This window comes from Macrobrachium rosenbergii, chromosome 25 (assembly GCF_040412425.1).
Source record: "Macrobrachium rosenbergii isolate ZJJX-2024 chromosome 25, ASM4041242v1, whole genome shotgun sequence".
In the NCBI taxonomy this organism is placed as follows: domain Eukaryota; kingdom Metazoa; phylum Arthropoda; class Malacostraca; order Decapoda; family Palaemonidae; genus Macrobrachium; species Macrobrachium rosenbergii.
Genome location: NC_089765.1, coordinates 24428512 through 24454426, shown reverse-complemented (window position 1 = coordinate 24454426; position 25915 = coordinate 24428512). Strand labels below are relative to the sequence as shown.

Genomic DNA, 25915 nt, shown 5'->3' with positions numbered 1-25915 from the left:
ACTTAAGTGTAAAAGAATTTCGTTCTTTTCTGCAGGACGAAAGCGAACTACGCTATTAATACATTTTAGCGGGTTAACCACCACCCAAAATATAAACAATGTTAACATTCTTTTTATAACTGAAAGGTCAAAGGTCCGATAGGAATTTAACGTTAGCCATAATTTGTGAACTCTGAGGAAAAGTCTTCATATTCGGCATACATGATCCATTAACAAAGCTTGTGTAGAGTAAAATGAAGATCGCGATCATGCCTTAGAGGTCATAGGTTAAATATGGATTTAATCCGAGTTGTAACATTTCACACATAGGTAGAATTAAGAATTAGCTCCGCGCCGGGTTTTACCTTGGAAATTAAGTTTTCTATAGTATTTTGGTTGCTTATCAAGAATTTACCGTTATTTTTGTCTGCTCGGCCGTAATTAACCTCAGAATTGATTATATTTTTGCCATTGCGCATGCGCATTGTTACAGGGGAACTTCTGGTAATAGTGGATTTCCTTCACCATGGTGTTTTCGGGGGATGAGGCTCCTGGCTAAGTAACACGGCCTTCAAGGTATAGGGTAGACTGTGTTCGGCATGGATAATTGCGGTGTTTGTGTTCCTTTAATGTTTTAAAGGAAAGAGTTTTCTGTAATACGCTATATCCGTAACTGTTGGGAACATTCGGCATATTGCGATTGTTAGTATTGTTGTTGTTGAGAGCGGGACGACTTGAAGGAACCAAGATGTTCCCAGGATCTTTTAGTATTTCGTCACATCCATCCTTCAAAACCTTGCCGAGTCAGGGTACAAAATCGTACAATGACGACGAGGATTGCTCACCAGGATATATTTTTTGAGGTGAAAAGAACCTGTTCAGCCAGAAAACCGGAGAATTGTGGGCATCGGCAGGAGCAGACAGCATACTGTGAGTGACCTAACAGTAGACGAGTTCAGGTTCAGGGAAACCATGGCTACGCCACTACAGTTCACGCCCCGAGCGACCTTTTCGGAGAAATACCACATCTCCCCCCGAGGAGACGTCAGACGTGGTACAGAAATGGTCAGACTGGAAGGAGCCCTTTTACCTACTTCATAGAAGATAGTGGAGTCGCTGAAGATGGCCAAAAGAAGGCCAGCTTATATATTGCTCCACCAAGCAGGTATGGAGGTGTACAGCGTATTTTTAGAACCCTGACTGTGGCTGGAAACAGTTTTGGAGATGCATTTGCAGTGTTAGATAATCATTTTATGCTTGAAAAGAATGTAGCATAGGAGAGGCTTGTTTTCAGGCAGGCTTGGCGGGGTATGTACGAAAGTGTGGTTTTTTACCTGACTAGGCTAAGAAATTTGATTAAATCATTTGATTATCCCACAGCTGAAGTGAATTCTAATCTTAGAGGTCAGATAATTGAAAAGTTTGGTAGAACTAAGTATTAGCTCTGCGTCGGCTATCACCTTGAAAATTGACCTTTTCTATAGTATTTTGGTTGCTTGGGCCTATAAGAATTTACCGTTATTTTTTTGTCACTTGACTGTAATTAACCCCAGAACTGATTATGGTAGAACCAAGTACTAGCCCAGGGGGTTCTGGGAGGCAGAGCCCCTGCCTAAGTAACACAGCCTACTAGGTTAAGTTAGGTTAGGTTAGGGTACTTTAGGTTAATATGGTTCTTTTATAATAGATTTCCCTAGCTAATCCCTCCTTGACTCATACTCCCTAATGTCTCTGGTATTCGCGGGACAGTTCCATACAGTCCATGCGGAGCTAATACTTAGAGATACCAAGGTGTTTTTTTTTTTTTTTTTTTTTTCAATAAGTTAGGAGTTAGATTTTTGAGAGAGAGAAACTTGACATTAGATAACGTAGTCGAAATGGCAAGAGCTTATGAAATGGCTGAGAGCCAGGCAAATTGAAGAAGATTTTGTGAGAGCTAGGCAAGATGATAATCTCAGAACAAATAAGTTACTGGCCTCAAGGTAGTGAAATTTTTCATGCAAAAAGGGAAGGAAATACAGGAAATCATGTGCATTCTAATTAGCCGAGAAATAATTCGGGAAGGCCTAGCATGAATCAAAGTTGTTGGCGTTGTTGTCTACAAGGCCACTGCCAGAGTGATTGCAATGTTGCAAGAAATAAAACAAATAGGAAATGTGGTAAGATAGGTCATTTGGCTTGTGTTTGTAGGTCCAACATAGTTTCTTATCCTACCTGTGACTCAGAAACTGTCAGTGTCGCAACCTAGTATGAAAATATCTATGGAAAGAGGTGTTGGTACTAGGAATTACATCAGAGTCCAAAGAGGTCAACCTAGTCATAATCAGCATGTTAATGCAGTAAAAGATTTACAGGCAGGGACACAAGATGATGATCATTATGAGGACCATTATTTATTTCATGTCAAAAATGTAAATAAATATCTACTGTATCCAGATTAGTGTCAATAATATACACTCGGCAAAGAAAGTGAGGATACAGTTTTTTTAAATCTTCGGACATATATTGCTCAATAATGTGACATCTGGCAACTTTAGAAAGGGGGAGGAGCTTCAATCTTACTGTGTTGGTTTTTTGCTTGACCTCTTATAACTTTCAATCATATTCTGTGGTTCTGAAATCATTGATACTTGAATGCATTAGTAAGCTTTACAGTATTCGTTCAAGTTGTAATTTGCAGCGACAGTTCTGAGCAAAATAAACATTTTTCGACATAACCTACCAAGTAACCTTACACAAATGAATTTATGACACCACAATGAACGGAATGCTCTGCATAATCGGAAACGCGATCTTCCATAGTGAAATCAAGAGTTAAATTTGATCGATGTCCCACGAAAAACGTGGGGAACAATAAAGGAACGAATGCAATGTAATGATGAGAGAGAGAGAGAGAGAGAGAGTTTCTGTTGTGTAAGCCTAGGCCTATATGTAGAAGTACTCATTTCATTATTTTTCTTCTTTTAGAGATTGAGCGATACTATATTTGTATAGTATGTTTTAGCAGCAATGGAGAGAGAGAGAGAGAGAGAGAGAAGAGTTGCTGTTTTGTAAGCCTAGGCCTATATGTAGAGCTACTCATTTCATTATTTTTTTTCTTTTAGAGATTGAGCGATACTATATTTCTATAGTGTGTTTTAGCAATGGAGAGGGAGAGAGAAACTATGGCAACATTAAGAAACATCCAGTTACTTGTGTTTTCCCGCCGAAGTTTCCACGCTGCCCCTCACTCATAGAGAACGCTCTTGCGGATTTAAATAGATTTGGTTAACCTACACTAGCTGTCACAACATTTACTGCCATTAATTCCAGCTGACCTTTAAAACCATGAAATACAAATATGAATGTGTAAAAATTAAAGAAATTATCATTACCTCGTATGATGATGCAATAATAAGCCTGTTCATAATGGAAAACGAGTAAATATTGCGGTTCTGATAAACAGTACTACACCGAGATATCCACACATTATCTTTTAGATCTCTATGAACGAAGTCATCTGAGAAATTCTGATTACTTCGGACATCCGTGGTGTTTTTAAGTATCTGAACATTTTTGTTTTGCAGATTTAACATATATGATATAATTTGCATTGCATTTTCATATTCTAGAGGAAATTTACCGAGATTATGTGTTTTCTGTAAGAAAAAAATTAAAATTCGATGAACGAAATCTAATGAAAACTGTATCCTCACTTTCCTTGCTGAGTGTACATATTGAATTTCTGATTGATTCTGGTGCTTCCTGTAATATTTTTACTGCAAGTGATTTTGACAAGTTAAGTGAGTCTGTAACCTTGACAGATTGTAAAAAGCATTTACTGTATATACTTATGTATCATGTGACTTTTGAAGACCTAATTTTGAAGCTGATTTTAAGGGGTTGCATCATTCATGAAATAGAAAATTAGCATGATATTCACATAGTATCATAAAATACAAACATAACAAATATGCATCTTTTCCTTGGATCATTTAAAAAGTTATGCTTTACTTCACTGTATCCAATAATACAGTGCTACCCTGGTTTTTCGCGCTTCATTTTGTTGCAGATTTTTGTGGATCACTTTATTCACTTTTCCGCAGGGGAACTTAAACTAATTCACGGATTTTGTAGATAACATTGCTACAGTGTAAGTACACTAAGTTGTTGTTATCATAAAAATCTGTACAGGGTATATATTTAGGTCACAAACAGAATATGAATAAATACAGTAATTAGTGAACAAACAGTATTGCTCTATGAAAAAAAGTGAATAACTGATAAATTTAATTGTTTTTACCCATATGTAAAGAAAATGCGACAGCTTCAATAGTATGTGAGAAAACAGCTATGCTTATGTATACAGGGGTAACTTGATTAGTTGTCAAATGTTCTGTAAGACAGATTTATTTAATTTGTGAACATTTTATCAATATTTTGTTGTTTAAATTAATATTTTAAAGTTAGTACATCATTCTTATAAACATTTTAGGGGGTTTATATACATAAGAGTAGCAGTTGTAAAAGGGTACTAATTTAAGTTGACTTAGGGTGTTTTGGGTTGATGGTTTGAGGTGTATTTTTGTTTGAATTGATATTAAATTGTTTTAGTATGATAATTTAAGGTATATTTTTGTTTGAACTACTAAATTAGGCAGTGAACTTTAGACAGTTATAAGCATTTTAGTTTAAGGGGTGCAGGGTATTTGGCAGTTATAAGCATTTTTAAAAAAATACCTCGTTACTAGGTTGGTCAGGGGTGGGCCTCGGTGGGGTTTCCCCCTTTCAATAAAATAAAAGTATTTGATATAATGAAGAAGTAACACTTGCTTACTTGTACTGATTGACTTTTCTTTGATAGTGAATTTTAAGCATTACATGTATGCATTTAAATGCTTAAAATGTTGCATTTGAAATGTCACATTATATCCATGTGGCACTCCTACATGTATGCATTTAAATGCTTAAAATGTCACATTTGAAATATCGCATTGTATCCATGTGGCACTTCTACTTCGTTAAGATTATAACTACTACTTTTTTTTTTTGTCTGACTCCTACTTATTTTTTTTTTAAGGGCTGCTAGGAGGCCTGGTTGTTCAACAACAGATGTAGCAAGCAAGTAGTGCCAACTGAGCAGCAGTCAGCACAGCAGAGACGAAAGCAGGGAACAACAGTTGCAAGGCTGGAGCAGCCAGCCTAGTGAGCATTGCAAGCATAGGAGTTGTGGTATGGTCACAGCAACAATGAAGAACAGCAGTCACAGCAACCACTGACATGGCACGAGAAGAAACAGCAGCCACAGAAGATGGAGCAGTAAGTAATTGGGACAGCAAACAAAGCAGAGGCAGCCAAGACTTCATATATGGTAGAGAGAGCAGTCCAAGCAACTGCCAGCACATCATGTACAACAAACAGAAGTCATATCTGTCACAGCATGTGTGCTAGAAAAGGCAGTGACACCAATAACACCAACTGCTAGCACAAAGTCAACTTAGCAGTGTATCTGCTAAGTGGTAATAGCAGACAAAGCAGGTGTAACCATCAATACAGCAACAGTTTGCAGATTGGGAAAGATAGGCATTATAAGAGAAGCCAACACTAGACTCTGAGGGAGTAGCAAGTATTGGAGCAAGAGTACCTTTTCGTACAGCAGGAACTTCCGGCATGTTGAGCACAGAAGGCACTGCCAGAGCAGCCAATGCTAAACAGCAGGTGGTGCAGGAGCAGTAATAACAAAATTCCTAGGAACAGACCATACTCCTGGCACACATAACGAAAATTTGGCTCGATCTGGGGATAAATTTCAGAGGAATAGAACAAAAACATTGGCTGAGGTTTTTGTTTATTTTTGTAAAACATCCGAAACAACCAGCTGACTAGGCTTTGAGTTAAAAAGTCATTTTTAGGGTCTAACCATGAACTTCTGCTTACACTCCTCAAATGAAGAGTTTATATCATCTGGCAATAAAGCCTAGTAGTTGGAAAGATAAATTTTCACCATTTATAGTATAAGCAGAAATTTCCAATGGAATGACCAGTACAAAATAAAACAGGAAAAATACTGCCAAATTAGGAATGTTTCTTACTTTGAGATTCCACTGAAAACTTTTTTCTTAATATTTAACTTAAAAATTATATACGGGATAAATTATACATAAATATTATGTGACCCCACACCAGAGGTAGCCCTAAATAGTGTTTTTTTTTTCTCTCTAAACTAATATAGCAAGGGTAGCTGAACAATTCAAGATTGAAAACCCTTGTTATTCTATATCTACTGCAGTTTAACAAAGTGATCACAATAACAAGATTGTTAGACATCAAGAGGTTTTTGTCATATAACAACTATTACCTTGTCATACAAAATTTAAATTTTTTCATACCAGTTACATGCTGATGGTCATCATCCGTGATGGACATTTATGTAGTGACAAAAAACTATCAGTACAATTTTCACAGTCTTTCAAAAATATCTGAGAGTACTTGCTACTAAGGCACAACAAGAGGATTGGTAAAAAAATATCATAATATTGCAATACCTAATTTTCTTAACATTCCTATATATATATACTGACTGGTACTTTCTATTTTTCTGAAAGTGATATAAATTCATACTGTCAATCAACTAAAGTCTTGCTTAAAAACTGCATGAAATTAAATTCTTAAGTTCACTGAAATGCTTGCATACAAGTCCGTTAAAAAACTATTAACACAGATTTGTGAGCAAAAGATTTTTAGATCCCTAACATAAAAAGTTTAAGAAAATATATTGTGATTTTATAAGCTAATGGTCCATGATCATTCTTCATTTCAATACTCTCTTTGCAGGGACTCAGAATTCCATTAAGTTGGGATGAGAACCCATTTAAACCCAGCAACTGAAAATGACAACAAAGAAATATGTACCAAAAAAAATAAAAAATAAAAATGGAAAACAAGCACTGATATCCATGAATTAATCAAAATGCGCCAATATCTTAACACACAGCACATGCACTACTGAATGGATCATACATTAGGTACTGTATCTTCATCTTAGTCAAATTCTTGTCAACATATAAAATACAAGACTGAATGGTAGTCTTACATAATAGTTCAAAATAAATGACATGGAGATGTAAAATTTAATGCGCAAAAAGCTAGCTCATTCCCTTAGCTATGCAAGTGCTTATTATGAAAGGAACCTTCAACACATGAAAATAGTAATTCACTATTTTAGTTAAAATACCTTTCAGCATGATATTTCAAGCCTTGATAACATGCCCACCTAGCAGTTTTATTGTAAGTGGGTATTACACTAAGCATGAAGGCCAAATTAGAAAGAAATAGTTCCACTCAAAAAATCCTAGCAATTATTAAAGGACTATCAATTTACTTGCTATGACCAATATATTCTAAAACAAACCTACAATTATGTATAACTGATTTGGACCAACTGCTGCAAAGGTTATAAAACATAAAAAACACTTCCATCAAGTGTCAAGGGATTTACGAGGAGGGGGACTGATGAACATGGAAAACCTGGTGCCACAGGAAATGTTATGAGGAATATATTAAAACTCAAGGAAGACTGAAAATGGAAGTCACTGGATATACACACGCCGTGGGGCAAAATTAATAAATAAAGACCTAAGCCGAATACTACTGACACATGGTAATATCCAAGCGCTTTTGTAATTCCAGAACGAATGAAATGGTAAGCTGGGCCAGGTTTCCCAAAGCAAATTATAATGCCACAGCACTACCAACTTTGTAATACAGGGTGACAATGTATAGTAATTTTAAATACTTAAGCTGCTCTTTTTCTTGGCTATGTCTGGGCAACTCTTATTGATGAACTGTTGCAAGATTTAACTACTTGAGGTTGAAGTTATAAAGTGTTTAGTGAATTTAGAAGCAATTATATACAAATAAATTATACTGTGTACTGTGACACCAAAAGTCCCGTAGGAATCATACCCCAAAATTCTGTTCTAATATCAAATGCAAATATAATTGTGCATTATAAATTTCTTCTTTCAAAAATACTTGTGGTGCTTCTACTTTCCCATTGTATTTCCTCTCTATTACACTTCATCAAAAGAAATGCAGCCAACCTCCAATATACAATCAGCTAAAATATTTTGTAGGGTTAATGAGTAGGCTATTTTACTGCAACATCTCCAAATGGATTTACCCAAAACTAAAGTGCCGAATTCAGTAAACCAAAGAAATAAATAGAAACTATATGAAGAGAACTCTGTTATATTATAGCCCTGCTCAGGAATAACGTCACTATCATGTGCTTTGGAATCTTACCTGCATGCACACACAGTCGTGCTTCAAGACACCAAATCAGCATCTATTGAAATTAGGCATGTATTTTTCCTTTCAACGTTTACACAATTTACCATCTGTAGTCTATGCAAATATAATTACTATAATTGCTGACTTATAAAAAGTAACCCTAAATACCTTGCCAGCCATTGTGTATCTTAAGCACATGCATGTTGCTACTGTGCTACACCATGTATACTAAAATTCATTGCACAGAAATTCATTTTCACTTAAATACACAGTGATCCAACTTCATTCATAAACAAAATACTGCACCGTATTATAAAAAATCTCTCAAATAAATAAATCATCATTAACTGACTCTGTAATGAAGATGTTAGCAATATTTTCAAGCCTAGATACCCATTAAGCAGTGGCCTCTGGTTTTACAGTATTAATGTCATTAGAAGTAGCATCTATGCACTTCCACAATCCATAGGTCTTTCCTACAGTTGTCTGCCAAAGTCGTAGGGTACCATCCTCACTGCCAGAAGCATACAGCTCTCCATCAGGACTGAAGCGCACACAGTGAACAGGACCAAAGTGGCCCTTGAAGGATTCAATCTCTTCTGTTGTATTGAAGTCAAACTTGTACATCTTAAAGTCTTCTCCACCACATATGAAGAAAGTTCGTCCAGGGTGCAGAGAAGCAGAGTAAACTGTTGTGGGGACAGTGATTTCTTTTTGTTGCTCCAAGCTGTAAAAACACAGCAAAAATTTTAATATAGTATACAACATTACATGATTTTATACTGTACATCCAAATAAAAAAAAACTGTTTGGTACCTTACAAAATGTTTGGACAAAATATCAAGTTCTAAAAATTCCTATTTTACAGTAGTATACAGTATATCCTGTCTTTACATAATGTATTATTTCTCCTGTTATAAATTTATCTATTAGCCTTTAACACTACAGTATTGTACAGTATACTGTATACAGCAATAAACAAAAAACCAATCAAAAAGTTCAAGCTGTTAGGAATTCATTAAATGATATCCCAATATTTTACATCACCAGTACGCCAAGCAGCTATGAAAATCTCGTGTAAATCTACCTGAAAATTCATGGAATATACTTAATTTGTACATAAGTAAAGAATGATCTAATCAGGAGTTATATAACAATGCCGAGAAGCAAAGGACACCATGAAAAAAACAGATATAAAGCTGTAATTGCTTGAGATAAAGTTTTTCATTCAAGCATGCAGAAACTGGTAGCAACAAGTACCACCAATGTTCTGGAGATAATCCAAACTCCTAACCTTCATGACCAAGTTCAGCATAGATAGCAATAACACACCAATTTAAATCCATATGTATTTTCTGGTCCTGTAAAAGAAGGTATAGGGAACAGTTCCCTGGGCAATTCATCACAGTTGTCGAGGAGAATGCAGATATTGATATCATGCGGTATGGACACTTGCCAAGCTAAAAGCATGGGACCTTCTGGCTGCTATTCACTGCTTGGGTCAAGCATGGAATGAGATGAATATCAAGATGCTGGTTAATGGTAGCCATAAGTTGCTGAATGAGAAAGACACCAATGCTAATTTTGAAGGCTGTGTGGCCAGTAAACCTGTAAATTCATTGTATTTCTGACCAAGAGGAGATATGGTATAAGAGGAGGCAGTTGTGAAAGGATTGGAAATTGACAAAAGCAATCCTAGATATCAGATGATGGAAAATGACAAGATCAAGTTTTTGACTGACCTGCACACTGCAAAAGGGGGAGAACAATAAATATGAAGAGGAACAACCAAAAGTTACTGTTATATCCTTATCCAGAGTGACTTGATGACTTGACAAAGTTTGTGCACTGTTGATGACCCTGCCATAAGCAGTTCTTCCTATTATATTCTGCATCAGATCAACGACTATATATTCAAGCTGCAACACCACAGTTAAAGACCCAGACAGCAATGAATGAGAATTTCTTCAGGCCTAAGACTCTAGCCTGAATGCCTTCAGCAGTGCTTACACCCTCATCTACCTTTGAGCTTCAATTATTCAAACTGTTTAACTGAATGGGGTGAAAAATGAACAAGTCTCATTAAGTGTATTTGGGGTAAAATGGATAAAAATGTGATGTACTTTATTCATGGTGAAAATATCTTAAGACATATCCCAATAAATTAAGATTTTTCTTCCAAAACCAGATGTTCCCCTTGCAGAAATGCTCCAAGATGTACACTGTGCAACTGCTTATTCAGACTGAAAGAGAGGAGACCATCTGAACTCTCCAATTGTCTGGATTTGCAGAAAACTGCTAGCCCAGGCTATGAAGTTTACTAGCAACAGGCATCCAACCGAATAATGCCCTCCTAGCAATTTTCATAACAACTAGAATTAGATCTTTCCTAGATAGTGACCCCCAAGGGTTTTTGGGGTCATTATCTAGGACTAATATTTCTTGGGGTCATTATCTCTATGATACTTAGTCTTTTGTTCATGTTTTTATGGTAATCCCCAATGGGCTTGCGGATACATACCGGTGGACACATACCGTGTTAAAATCCTTGGGGTCACTATCTAGGAAAGATCCCTAAAATCATATGGATCAAGCAATGTTTCCCAGCTAGTCTAGCCTCAGGACATACAGCCCAAGGTGTAGGAAACCATCTATTATTGAACCAAAAACAAAACTGTACAGTAATTAGTGTATACAGTATTGCAAAGTTGGCATGAACTATAAGTACTAATTGGATGTAAACAATACTCATACAATCCTTTAACAAGCTTTGTATTTCTTATATTATCTGGAGTGCATTAATCTGTTTCTATTCACTGTATTGTATTTTATTTTCAGTGCACTGTAATGTTTTGTATGTTTATTACATTCAGAAAAGCTAGTATACAGAGATGTACAGTTAAGTGAAAATTTTACAAAAAATAAACTTTCATTCAATTTTGTTTACTAACTGTTATTTACATGTAAATTTTAATATATTTTGGCATTTTATTCTCAAAATAAATTTTTAAAACTTATCCAGATTTCACTTTAGTTTTATTTAAAAAATAGGTTTTGACATACGAAAAACCTATTTTTGGTAGTCGCTGTTGAGTCCTCATGGAGTTACCTTCCTTGGTCATACAGCATTTGGAAAGCTCCTAAGTGTCAAATTTCTCATTCTCTCATCACCATTTAACAAATTTTTCTGCTTTTTACAATCTTTTATAAACACTTTTCTTCCTTGAACATATACTATGTAGGAGAAAATTTAGAAAAAACTGGTAAGAACAGTAAAAACTGTATTGGCAGCACTGAACTTCGAGAATTTTGGAATTCGAGAATTTTGGACAGACAAAGAGCAGTTCAGGATTAATAGTACATTTGAAATGACAGACAAAGAACAGTTCAGGATTAATAGTACATGACAGATGGCTAAGAAAGGGAAGAAGATGGAATGTTGAGGGTTGAATCATCAACATAAGTATAATTGGGAGAACTGGTAGATTTTAGTAGGTTATTGATGTAAAAGAGGAAAAGTTTGGATGAAATAAGAGAAGCATGAAGAATACAACTAAAAGTGGGAGGGGAGCAAAGCTGTATTAGTACATACAAATTTATAGTGAATAAATAAGCAGAAATCATTTTGCAAATGAAGACGGCATCTGCAAACAGAGTCTGACAAACAGAGCCTTATGACCTACTGTTAAGTACTCTGAAATATCAAAAGCTATGACTCAGATTCAGAGCTGAGAGGAAGGCCAAACATCTGCAAGCTGTTCACTTCATGAAGTACAACAAACATCAGCATATTAAGTTTCATTTTACTTGATTTCATGCTAAGACTATTGTCATTCATTGCATGCAAAAGAATAACTTACGTCTCTGGGTTGAGGAAAGCCACTTTAGAACCATACGTCAGTGTCAGGGTCTGTCCATCAGCAGCTAATTCCATGCTTGTGGGATTATGGGCTACTTCTAATTTTCGAACCTCCTATAAATGAAAGAGTAAAGATTACAGATACTGAGTTTTTAAAATCTACAAGTACTTTTTCATACAAGCCATCACTCATATTGCACCCACATCCATGGTCTCAAATGTTTCCCAGACACCACCTCTTGTTTTGCAAAATGGTGAGAGCTGGGGGTTTATATTTCAAAAATATATTTTTAATCATAACATCATCAATCATGTCTTGCCCAAATCACAAGTTATGCAGAGGGCAAGAGGCTGAGAGCTCAAGGTTCTTGGATCATATGGATCCAAGAGAACACTTCAGGGCTGTATAAGAGCAAGGTTCAGGTAATTCCATAGGCTACTTTAAATACAGACACTAATCATTTAATGACTTGCTTTATAAGTGAATTGGTCAATAAGCGAGGAGCTATCCCTTAATGATTTGTCAAACATACTACACTGACAGGAGGTCTGCTTCAACCACTTACAGGATTTTTAGTATATTTTCAAATGTTTATTGAGTAGTGTGCTGCACACTTTAATACTATCCTTCTCTTTCTCTCTCTGGTGCTTAATTTAGTTATGTAGTGTTACAGACAGTCTGCTTGCCTTTCTCTCTCTCTCTCTCTATAACACCAAATTCTTTGTGAAAAAAAAAAGTTTAGACAGACAAGACAGAGATAGAGGTGAGAAAATGCCCATTTAAGTGTGTAGGTTCCCTTAACATGATGCACACATGCAAATGTACATATGCACATAAACAGACTGAAAAATATATGTAATACTACATTACTTTATAGGTACAGTATTGTACTGCATTAAATAAATATCGATAAAATAGTCCACCAGAGACATACAGAGGGGTGGGGGCACAGTAAATGTGCAGTTTACCTTAATGCAGTGCACACACAAGCTAGGATTACAATGATTTTACATAGCAAAAATGCATTCATTTATGTAACTCATTAAAGTTAATGAAAATCTTATTCTAATGCATAATCATAAATCATTTCTTATTTTTAACATAATATTTTGTTTGTAATAAGCAAATTTAAGCATTCATAAATTCATTGTCACCATCTGAATTATTCATCGGAGGCAGAAGAGATGGAGGGGAGTGAAAAGGGGTAGGGACTCCTGAGTAACTGAGGTGGAAGGTTGAAGAGAATTCAGTGGGTGACATAACACTATCACCGTGAACCCTTGTAAGCCTTAGGTTAGTTTAACCACACACAGAGCGAGAGGGAGAGAGAGAGAGGAGAAAAGTAGTAGAACTGGCTGATTGGGAATCAGAGCCTACAATAGGGCTAACTGTCCACTTAAGGGCCTAGCTGATGCCATAAGTAGGCCAGCACTGTTACCTTATGATTGAAGGGATTTGCTTAAAATTTTTACCAATTATTGTATAATTAATACCAAAAATACATGCCTAAAGAAATCACCAAATTCAATCTCTACATTTATACATTACAAAAAATTGTTTATTTTGTGATAACTATGAAACTTTCATAAGGAGAATGCTTATTTTTGCAGTTAAATTATTTGATAGGTAGAATGCTTATTTTTGCAGTTAAATTATTTCTTCATATAAGAAACACCCCCTGAAATTTACAAAATCATATGAAAAATAATGTGGTCCCTGCTGGGCTTCCTCTTAGGTGGTTTGACATTCTTGACAGATCTCCAAAAAACTGGCATCCTTGGAAAGGCAAAAGAAATACTGTTATTTTTTATGGTACTGTATAGCATAAGGAATTTCTGAAAATCCTTAGATCATCCAAACACAATGACTAACATAGCTAAAACCTTGGGTAAATATGTAATGGACTGTGTTGACTGACAAACAGAATTACATCAATCTTATTTTGTTATGGCTTATTAAATCTATCAAAACTTGAAATAAAATAACCATTCACAATGCATGAAAGAGTGGGTGACAGACAGAGAGACATTCATACCAGGGTTATACAGATCCTGCAATTTACACATACAGTTCTCATACTGCAACAATATGGATGGTCGCAAGCTGGTCATAAGTCTGAGCAGTCATTAAAGAAGTTTATCATTAAGTGTGGAGAGTCTGTAATTAAAAATCCCAAAAGGAAAATATGAGCTTTGTACTAGAAATCTGTAAGAATGTAAGCATCAAGTAACCATTCATGTGCGACACAGATGCTCAAAACACCAGTAGGGTAAGTGTCTAGATAATGCGAACAAAGGATATATCAAGGAAAAATTAAAGGAAGATGCAGATTTCCTGCATCTCCCACCACTGATAAAACCAGACCTGAAGCACGAAAGGCCCCAAAGTATACAAGCTCATCTAATGGCGCATAATCCATCCATCAAATATGAAACTGCAAATGAAAATTGGTAATCCCAGGCCTTGTATTTAAAGGGGAACAGTCAGCATCAAGCTTGTGTTTATAACTGAAACATGAAAATGGGGTACTGTGTCCAACTTCCAGGCTGCTGAGTCTGAGTGCAATCAACAGTAGATCAGAGGCTTGTGGTTCAGATCTGCCAATGGCAGGGTCAACAGTCACCAAAGCAACTTGCAGATCACTGGATCCAGCAACATGACTGCTATCATGTTGTGTCTTACTAGAACAAACTTTAGCCCAACGTCAATATAAGAGACTCAGACCCAAAGTTTCAAGGAACAGGAACATGTCAAAAGCTCAGGGGACACACAGGTATCTAATGTCATAATGACACTGGCTAGGAGGTACAACACCATACCAAAGTAATTGAAATGTGGCATGGAAAAAGCACTGGCCTCCTGGTCTTGGCAACAACCTACATCAACTTGCCCCCCATCCCCCACCTGTCATAAGTGACTTATGGTGCCAAGGACCAACCTCTGGTTATAAGACCTTCCATTTAGTAGTTTTAATAAGGTACCTGAAAGTGTGAGAGTGACCAAGGAAGGGTATAAGATGCTAGAAACTGCTTTATAATCCTTTCTGTTGACAAGGATGGGTGGCAAATGGTGCAAAAGAACAGTCCTGTAACTTATAAAATCTGTATAGACTGTGGTCAGACAAAGAGAAAGAATATAGAGCAACCACCCATCATTCTTTGGCCCTCCATCCTCAGCAATGCATCAGCTCAGACATGCATGCTAAATATGGGAAAATGTCAAAACATTTCACAGAAAGAGGCCACCTCTAGCATGGCTTTAATTGCTTTTAAATCATCCTCCTATTTTGAACAATATCTCAAGATGAGAAGATAAGGGTTCTCTTGGCAGCTTCCTGCATTCTAAGTACAGTAGAAATCTTGGGTGCAGTCAGTAGTTATGTAGTCTTCTGTTCAAGGTCCCAGGAGCCAAGGTGATCTTATGGCAATGAAAAAATCTCTGCTTTTGCCATTCAACTGTAGCCACTACAACTAACAAGAACAAACACATCACTAAAGCAAGAAGACATGTCCATCCTACTAAGGTACACCATTCTCTTGAAGCAAGCAGCTTGAAGAAACTCCACCTTGAAGAGTCTGTCCAACTTGAAAGTCTTCCCCGAGCTGCTAGTACCATGGCCATCATTATGACCAGTGGAACTACCTGATTAGTCACATTTAGTGGCCTATCTTGGAATATATGAACTGCAAATATGTGCATGATATAACTGATGGAGTTGTGATGAATACTTTTAATAACAAAAATCTAACACTGCTTGAATGACAATTTGGATTACATATTGCATCTTATTAATACTACTATTAACATAACTCAGTAACCACACAATTACTGTATATTTCCGCATACTGTATAAGTCGACCTTTGGATAAGACGAGGTAAAAAATTATGGCAAATTTTCATAAATTCATCTCATATCTGTAGTATAAGATGAATGCTAAATTACAAAACCATCTGTGTATAGGCTAGCTTTTGCAACAACAGGTATCTTATGAAATAATGGTTATGTAAAGATGATGTTATTACAATTGCTGTTTTACTTACTGTACCCTTAGAAATTCAAAATAAATGAAATAAATCTGATTCTATATCATGTTTTTCCTACACATATCACCTAAAAGGTAAACCATAGTTTTGTTTATGTTTCATCGCCAATCACAAACAACCCCTAGCAACAATACGATAATGTACGATAATTACTGTACATAATTATCATTCGTATGACTGAATTGTTCTAAACAGTTACAAACAACCTGGTGTATTAATGGCCGATTACCTATACTTCATCAACAATCACAAATTGTTTAAGTCAGTTAAAGTTTCTTATTAACTTACTGTGTACCCATATCAATCATGGAACCACCAGCAAAAAGCAAAACATATAAGGCTAGTTTTAAACTGAAAGTTATAGAAGTCCCCAAGAATTTGAACAACTGTGCTGCGGCTAGAACATTCGATGTATGTAATCCAAAATTGTGTTATTTACCACCAAAATGATAATGATTTTTTGATGAAATATGAATACAGTATTATGTTATCTTAAATGTTATTACTACTGTAATTACACTACCATTAAAACATCTGAAAGGTTACTGAAAGATAAAGGTTGCTGTGATAGCAACCGTAACTCAATGTTTACATTTTTTCAGCTGGGCTTGCATTGATAAAAGTTGATTTCATTGATAAGGAATTATTCCTTGAATAGGCTATTTATTACATTAGGAAGATTTGCCAATAATATATAAGGTAAAAATGGTTTTATTACCTTTACTATCAGTTTATTTATAATGTGAATCTTTTCATGTACTGTGTCGTTGGTTATCGCACCAAGGCCGAGGTTAGCCTACTGGTAAACATCACTTAGAATTCTGATATCAAGGTTTGATTTTTAGAATGATATTATGAGACGACCCCCAATTTTTTGGGGCGAATTTTATGATTTGAAGGTCGTCTTATACTTGGAAATATACAGTACCCCATTCAAAACAATACAGAATGATCATGAATGGAGGTGTTTTGTGGAACTTTTTATCTAATTAAGCAAGATTTACAACATTCTTACGATTCTTCAAGTATGCATTTTTTACAATTTTAAGAAACTGCCTCCATAATCACGTTCCTTTACATATGTATGGCACCAACCCTCACCTTAAAATGCATACCTCTATACACCATCATCTCATCAAATGTTTCGGCTTTAAAAAACTCCTTTTACCTGAATACAGTGATATAGAAAACTCTATTGTACTTTTGCATATTTTTCATCACAGACTGTGACTGTTCAACCCGAATCTAACTTCTCGCTTGCACAGGGTGTTTATTACCAAAGGTGGAGGTCTGGAACATAAGACTGAAGTAGACTCAGGAACATCCAACAGTTAAATAATTTCCTAAAATCTATAAGAAAGAACAATACCTGGCCAGAAGCTTTATCCCAGCATCGAACAGTTTTATCTTCTGCACAACTTAACATCTGTTTACCCTGGTTCATGAAGAGGACATGTTTTAAACCTCCAGTATGGCCAGAGAAGACTTGAGGCTCTGAAAAAAAATCAATAAAATGAGAAATCCTGGAATGCTACTTTACGTTCTTCTAAAGACATTAGAAATTTCAAAGCAGCAAGATTTCCAACAGTAACTTTCTTCTGCCTATGTGAAACTGCTAAAATAAAAGTAAGCTATACATCAAATCTGTGAATGATAACACACGATTCTATACTATACTAATGTGTGCGTAAAATTTACTTAAAATGACTAAGCAAAGCAGCAAAAGTACAGAGAGATAATATTTAAGTCATGTATATAACAGACACTATTAAAGGGTTCCAAGCTGTATCCCTTTGGCCCTATTCTGCACTACCTTCTGCCTCTTATTTCTCACTGTCCCCTTTGGTGTCTTTCCACCTAACTTTCTGACTTCTTAAAACAAATCCTTTGTGCAAGCCCTAGAGTGTCTTAAAATATAATTCATTAACATCAACAGAGTATTTTAAAATAATAACCATCATCATCAACAAAAGGATTTTGACAAAGGAAAAATCTATTTCTGGGGAGGGGCCCGTGTCACCCGGTGAAATAATCCATTCAGCACTTATTTCTAGGTAATTCCGTTGCTAGATACCAGAGAAAAGCTAAATGTAAAGCTGGGGTTACTACCCCAGAGCGAGCTCCAAGAAATGGAGTCGATATGGTAAAGGGTGAGATTGTCACAATCACGGGACCCTGCCCTATAAAGATTCCCAATGTCAAAAGTCCCAACGAGAGAGGTGCCGATACAAGCCCATGCACTACTCGTGGACTGTACACAAGGCAACACTAGTCGCATTCCATGTTAGCACCCACCCCACTAGAATGATGTTTACCATGGGAGGGGAGAGAATGAAAAACAGAGGTGGGTCACGGGTGACACGGGCCCCTCCCCAGAAATAGATTTTTCCTTTGTCAAAATCCTTTTTCTGGATCGGGTCCCGTGTCAGCCGGTGAAATAATAACAGAGAAATAAACATCATTCTTATGCTATTAAAGACTTAAATAGAGACGTTGAAAACTAGGAGAATTTCTACCCTGAACATTAGTAAGGACCTCTAAATTCATGTAATGAAAATAATGTAAGTGGTCACCGTTAAGATCATGAGCTTTAGAATTGAACCTGAATAGGCTTGTATTAAGAAAATACTTTCTGCCTAATAGCAGACACAATGACTGAATGGATTATTTCACCGGCTGACACGGGACCCCGATTCAGAAAAAAGGTTTCTATGTCAGTTTTTACCTTAACAGGGCTAGATGTAAAATTAGTTCTCTCCTCCATAATCTGTTCCGTACCCTTCCTGCCTAAAATTCCATCAGGTCTAGGTTTTCACCTATCCCCTTCCTCCATGATTTCCTGGGTCTTCCTGCAGCCTTTTGTCTACTGCTTGCATATCTACTGCTTCCTTGATCAAATGTTCCTCATCCTTTTTCATTATTTGTGCCTATCCAACTCAGTCCCTGAGATCTCCAATCTCTTTTCCCATCTCTTGATACCATTTATCTCCACCATTTGTAATACTATATGATTTTCCCACTACACTCCAGTCACGAACATTGATTCTATGGATACTCTTCAATACTGCTGCACAGAGCAGTACGTGGCTTCTGTACCCATTTTTAGTCTTTACACTCTATTGTGTGATATTTTTATTTACCAGTAATCTAGTAACTTCTCCATAATAATAATATTCACATACTGTGAGTTACAGAACGACAGCATGAAGACCATGAAGAATCTAAATATGATGAACATCAATGCTGTATTAAATATTAATCTTAAAGGAACAAACTCAGCAATGGTCTAGAAAAATACAGAACCTTGAAAATGACATTACTGCTACCAAAATGATGTTGTCCAGAAGTCCTGAGTTAAGAAAAATATACTGACTAGCACTAAACCGAATCCCTAGCACCTGATATCCTTCAACCAACACCCGAACTGATTCCTGCCTTTCACTTTTCATCCATTCCTTGCTGAAAGTCTTTACTGTACTGTGTTTCAGTTTCCCTTGTTATTTAAGATGAAAAATTTCATGTGAGACCTATGAGAGTCTAGAAATGTTCATGTTCTCAATTAAACCACTTAATAACAACAATTCGCATGAGATATGAGAGACACAGCCACTAAGTACTGCATTTCTTTAAGATACTGTCATTGTCTTTTAAAATAACAAATCATACCTGCTTCTGGTTTGCCCAGGTCGAAAATCTTGAGCAATTTCTCATTCGATCCGGTTAACAACTCTGTAGAATCGGGAGAGAAATCCACACTCTTGACAATATGGGAGTGACTAAATGTATGTAATTCTTCTCCAGCCACAGCATCCCAAATCTGCAACATTATTTTGAAAAGTGAGCTTCGGGATTTTAATTCCCTAATGAGATTACCTGTGTAAAAATTATGACACACAAAGGCTTGGCATGTCAACAGAGAGAAAACTGTCTTTCAACAAATGGATGACATCTGCTAGTATAAACATGCTATGATATTTTCATATAAACTGAAAGAATTATTAAAATGTAAATTGTCCACAGACCTAAATAAATTTATTCATTGCCTACCTGCATCATATAGCACAACAAAGAAACCAGCATTAAAATGTGGAAAAATCAAATTGTTTTAGATTACAATAGTTGTTTACTTTAAAGAGCATGCTATTGCTTCACATATGACATTTATCAGTCTTTCAAACTGTCTTACTACGGCTAGTCCCTTTGTTTCTCTGCAGTCACTCACAAGTGAAGGGGAAAAGAACTTTCCGTTTAATTAATGTTGTATCTAGGATATATATTTAGTTATATAACATGTGTCTTCATAACTGGTATATATAAAGTAACTTGGGTATGATATGAAAATCACTTCCATGATTGCTTTCCCAGCTGGTAGTACCTGGATTTACCCCCTGAGCTCAGGGGTTGAGCACCTGTTGCCTTGTAAGTTGTCACCTCTTAGGCACAGGCTAGATTTAAAACAGAAAATCATGACCTCGCTCAGGATGAGCACCAGAAATCAACATCAGCAGGGTGATGGATATAGTACTGGCCTGAAAGCTTTGTTTATTTTATTTCAATTCTGAACACCTGGCAGATGACCTTAGTTAAGCATATTTATAACAGTAAAAACCAAGGGTTTTCTCAAATATTTTTTATAATTAAAAAAAATTTCCTAGTAATGAAGATGGCATCTCAAAATGTGAACTCTATCTGGCCTTTGTTTGTAAGCTTCATAACCAGAGAATTTCCCATAAAACTTTAGTGCCTGTGGCCCAAGACCAAGTGCATATCTCTCACTTGGTAAAGAGGTACCATTCACATTCTGGTTGGGGTGTAGTGTTATAACACTGCTTTGTACTAGGAGTCCATTTTCATGGCAATACTGTAATATTATGGAACTTTCACCCAATAAAAAGACTGACATGTTATGGCAGGGGTCACTGACCTTAGTCAACTGGGAACTGCCTGATACAAGGAACTGGCTTAGCCTTAGCCTATTTACCCAAAGGATATTGAAAGATGATTATGAACCTCCTTAAAGTCCAACTAAATTGTGCATACAGCAAAAGAATGGAAAAATTAGCTTCCTGATCATGTACATGAGGATGGATAAGGCTGACTCCTGTAACCTCTCATACAGCCTAGTGGGAGGCTAATAGGGTCTGTCTTGGTCCACAATGAAGAACCATACTCCAAGGCAGATTCAGAGAAACCTGTTTTTCCCTAAAAAAGCAGAGACTAAAGACGTAGATTTCATAATCAATCAATCAATCAAGGTCAGTAGGTAGCAAATGCAATTATCCCAAGGATGGATAAAAAGGATACATGTATCCTTCACCCACTTGTAAAGAATGGCAAAAAGAACACACGGTCAAGCTGAAGGCATTGAACTGGTGCTTGGTAATGTAGTTCACCTGCACCGCCATACCAACATGACCACAGGTTAGACTCAAATGGCTAGTAGGGGGACAAAAAATGGGAAAAGACCAGTTATCCATTAGATCTGGTTCATCACATTCAATGCCAACTTGGGAAACTACGCAACAGTTATAGTAATCACTATACTAACCTGAAAAAGTCTATGAAACTTATAGGTGTTTGCTAGGTAGAAACAGAAAAGAAGTCTGTCATTCAGACTCCTACAAATCCAAGTCTAAGAGTATTCCCTTGCTGGAATATCGGAGTGCCTGCTTTAAAGACAGAGAAGGGAAAGGGATCACATCACTGCAGGCAGTTACAACAGACCCTGCTCAGATGATGCAAGCATGGGCCACTTAAAAAAATTAACCAGAGACAAAAATCCACTTGTTCATAAGAGCCTGTACAGCAATAAAGCATGTCAACACCGAGCAAGTAACCAAGTAGCGTGGTAAATCTGTACCGGGCACAAAAATGACTCAAAAACTGAGTATCCTTGCCAACATTGGCACCAATCATGCATAAAAAATCTGTCTGATGACCAAGAATCAGAATGATACTGGTTAGGAGTATAGTAGATGGACTGACTGGGAGATGCAAAGGCATGTGGTGCAACCAGCACGAGCATTGCCTGAACCAGAAAAGGGCCCTGGTCACATCGGACAGGAATTAGTAGTGCCACCAGACACTGGTAGAGCTCTGGCACAAGAGGCACCAGGTACATGCCATATCAAAACAAATTGTATAATGATGCAATGGTAAAATACACTGTCCATTCAGACAGTATCAGCCACAAACCATGGACCACAACAGAAGCCCTTCACCTACCCTGAAAACTGAACGGCAAGCTGATCGGTCCCATGCCGGGAAAAACCTGCTTGATGACCAAGTAACCCAGATTGATACTTGAGCCCTTTCATGTATGCAGAGAGAGTATGATTGTGAATAACATACTGCATAGGCTAATATACATTTCTTATACAGATACACATATGCTCTATTTTTTTTAATAAACAAATTTTTTTAATAAACAATTAAGACAAAAATAATTGACAACAGAGAAATTACCACCTTAAAATATTTAGAAATAACAAACTGTACACACTTACATACTGTATGTGATGGACAACTTCTACATGTACACACACTTTCTGCATGAATTATTTAAATATCTATCTCAGTTATCCTCACAATGCATACTATCTACATAGTTACATACAATACTGTAGTCTATCCAAATCAGTATGATACAAAATCATTGTTCTTGCAGGGCTGGTTAGTAATAATAAATATTACTACAGATAATGCTGATAATAAGCACCATTCATGAATACAGATAATGCTGATAATAAGCACCATTCATGAATACAGTAACTGATTTTTACACTCTGCATAAGTAGGACTACTATCTGGAGGGACTAAGGATCAACTACAAATAAATCCATTTCTCACCTTAGCAGAAAAATCTGCAGCTGCAGTAGCTGCCCTAGTGGCATCCGAATTGAGAGCTACACCCCATACAGCACCCTTGTGTCCTTCAAAAGTACCAATCCAATCTCCAGTGTTCCCTTGACGAAGCATTGGTTTTCCATCTGTCAATTTAAAATGGGCATGCTTAAACATAACACTCAAAAACATACAACTTTTCGTTAAAGATACTAAAAACAGTATTACACATTTTCTTGATCTAACAACATTATCAAAATAAAGGCAAATTCTAAAGTGTTTAAAATTTCACAGCAAACAAACTAATGCTCTAAATAAACCTTTACAACTGATTATCAACGGTATAATAGAAATCTTTTAGAAATCCTATGAAAGATTAGCAGTAGGTAACCCAAAGCATGCTAATGACAGATGCAGAGCCTGAGAAATCCTCACTCAAATGCAAGAACCTTCCATCAGTCAATGCAAACACACTGATCAGGAAGTTTAAGGCAGAACTGGAATGCTAACTATAATAAGCATAAGTGTCATTATCTTGCACTAACAACAACAAAGCCACAAAACAAGCCTCATGATTGAAACCACTGAAACCAGAAAGGAAAAAGAGCTGGCTTCAACAACAGCCATGTTAAAATAAGAGCACGGAGCAAATGTTTCTACAGCAACCTCAATTAAAATTGACTCCGCCAGGTTCCTTCTCCCCAAACTTGCTTGCTTTGTTACCAGTCTTCAACATAGAGCTCTCTCTCTCTCTCTTTCTATATATATATATTATATATATATATATGTATATATATATAGTATACTTTCTCTCTCTCTCTCTCTCTCTCTCTCTCTCTCTCTGATATATATATATATATATATATATATATATATATATATATATATATATATATATATATATATATATATATATATATATATATATATATATATATATATATATATATATATATATATATATATATATATATATATATATATATATATATATATATATATATAATCATATATAATCAGTTGATAAAGCAACAGAAACTAAAACACTATGCAACAATGGTAAGGCTCCAGCAAAATCTGAATTCAACAGATATAAGTGAAGTATGTATAAGCATGAATTGACTTATACCATCCTCTGTGTCCCAGTGCTTAAGCTTAACCTCACCCTAACTGAATGTGCCCAAATTTAATTCTCCTTACTGGAAGTTTGGGGTTTACCCATTTGACTGTCATTTTGGGGTCAAAATGTATAAAGAAACAATGTTATACCTTAAAGTTACCATAGCCATTATAAATAGCCTACATAGCCTAGCCTATACATGTTTACTGGCTATACGTAACCAGTAGTTATATTCATAATGTCTTAGTTAGAGATAGAGAACAACTTAAAAACAACAATACTTTCCTGTACACACTAAGTGTAAGATCTAAGTTACTCATACTTCTATAATATATATTATTCACAGGATTTCTCCCACACAACACCACCATTATCCCTCTTTGGTCACTCATTACTACTAGATATATGGTACCAGTAACTGCATAAATGCTTACCTAATCCATGAAGTTTGTTGAATATATAAGATAAAAAGGCCACTTAGCTAAGCCAGATGAAAAAAAAAATTGGCTATGCCCAACACTCACGACCTACATAAATTCAAAACATTACGAAAACTAGTACCATTGAAGTTTTGACCTCATAAGCAAAAACTTCAACATTTACATTAAGAATTAACCTTTTTAAAATGGAACAAATCATAATTAAAAGGAAAACAAGAAAATCCCATGGGCTACGCTATTATAGGGCATCGGTCTCGTCAGGTGAAAGTTGCTAGCCTACGAAGTTGTCAGGTAGCCAAACCACGATACCATCATTAAATACAGTTACCTGTGCCTTTAATTACGATCATACAGCATTCCTACCAAACTCTCAGCGTAACGACAACGGAAACATGAGAACCACAAAAACTATTTGCATGAAGAGATTAGTACATAAGGGGAGAATGTACAGCATAAGGAAGTTTCACGACGAAATGTCTTTATACGATTGTTTCAGACCTTTGCTGGCAGAGATCAAAAAGTAGCCATCAGGGCACATCTGGGAGAAGGCCAGGTGGACGACAGGTCGTGTGTGGCCACTACAGGTGAGTGGTGTCTGGCGAAGGGTTGTAGCCATGGTCGGACTTCAAAGTGATCTCCTGGGTCGTCTTTTGTCGTCTGCCTCGTCGTAGCAGCAGCAGTCCGTCAGTCCCGTTCCGTCTCACAAGAGGCTCAACGCACGAGAAAGTAGAGTCGTTTAGAATAGTAAAATATATATTTTTACGCTTTGGATTTGCTATAATTAGTAGATGAGCTTAATTTTAGTAATTTATGTCGATTTTAGTAATTTTAATACTTTTGATAAATCTACATTGCATACTTTTCCTTTAGTGTGTATGGAAAATCGATTCATTTTATAGAAAACAGGACATAAAAATACTACGACTCGCTGTCAACTCGCGTACTCGTTGGAACGCACCACCAGCTGGCAGGCACAGGCTGGCAGGTGCCGCTAGCCAGGCTTTCTTCTTCCCACGTAGTACTACTATAGCCACGGGCAAAACGCAACACATATTGGTAACTGTATGATAACAGTTAAAAAAGGAAAAAGAGAATGCCAATAGTTCTGAATGAAAGATGAACATTTAATATATATATTTCGCCATCACGATCATTTATTTCAAGAGAAATGGAATTGCGTAAGATCATTTTAATCAAAACATGTAAAATAACGAGAGAACTTTTTTTGTTCTATGTAGTTTTTCTCTCTGCTGGCTATATATAGCTCGGACCCCAATAATGCTTTCCGGACAGGTGCAGAACTCTTACACTCGTGAACAATTTGTTTACTGAAAAAAATAATATGGTCAGCATGAAAA

General features: G+C 36.3%; 1 protein-coding gene and 1 long non-coding RNA gene across 2 annotated transcripts; one reads left to right on the top strand and one right to left on the bottom strand.

The window, feature by feature from the left end:
- Positions 1-488: 488 nt before the first annotated feature.
- LOC136852468 (uncharacterized) lies at positions 489-6892 on the top strand. The gene is made up of 2 exons (XR_010857150.1): positions 489-1144; positions 5039-6892. It is a non-coding gene; the product is annotated as an uncharacterized lncRNA (long non-coding RNA).
- wmd (serine-threonine kinase receptor-associated protein wmd) lies at positions 5795-25278 on the bottom strand. Its single transcript, XM_067127111.1, has 6 exons — positions 25056-25278; positions 23004-23143; positions 19821-19971; positions 17524-17648; positions 12111-12223; positions 5795-8977 (listed from the first exon to the last, which is right to left on the bottom strand). Exons 1-6 carry the CDS (start codon positions 25171-25173, stop codon positions 8647-8649), a joined length of 978 nt encoding a protein of 325 aa, XP_066983212.1. The 5' UTR covers positions 25174-25278; the 3' UTR covers positions 5795-8646.
- Positions 25279-25915: the final 637 nt, after the last annotated feature.

Coding starts and splice junctions, on each gene's coding strand:
- wmd (XM_067127111.1), bottom strand. CDS start 25,173: ATGGCTACAACCCTTCGCCAGACACCACTCACCTGTAGTGGCCACACA. Junction 19,972..23,003: donor CTGCAGATTTTTCTGCTAAG/GTGAGAAATGGA, acceptor ATAATGTTGCAG/ATTTGGGATGCTGTGGCTGG. Junction 8,978..12,110: donor GCTTTCCTCAACCCAGAGAC/GTAAGTTATTCT, acceptor GTGTTTTTACAG/CTTGGAGCAACAAAAAGAAA.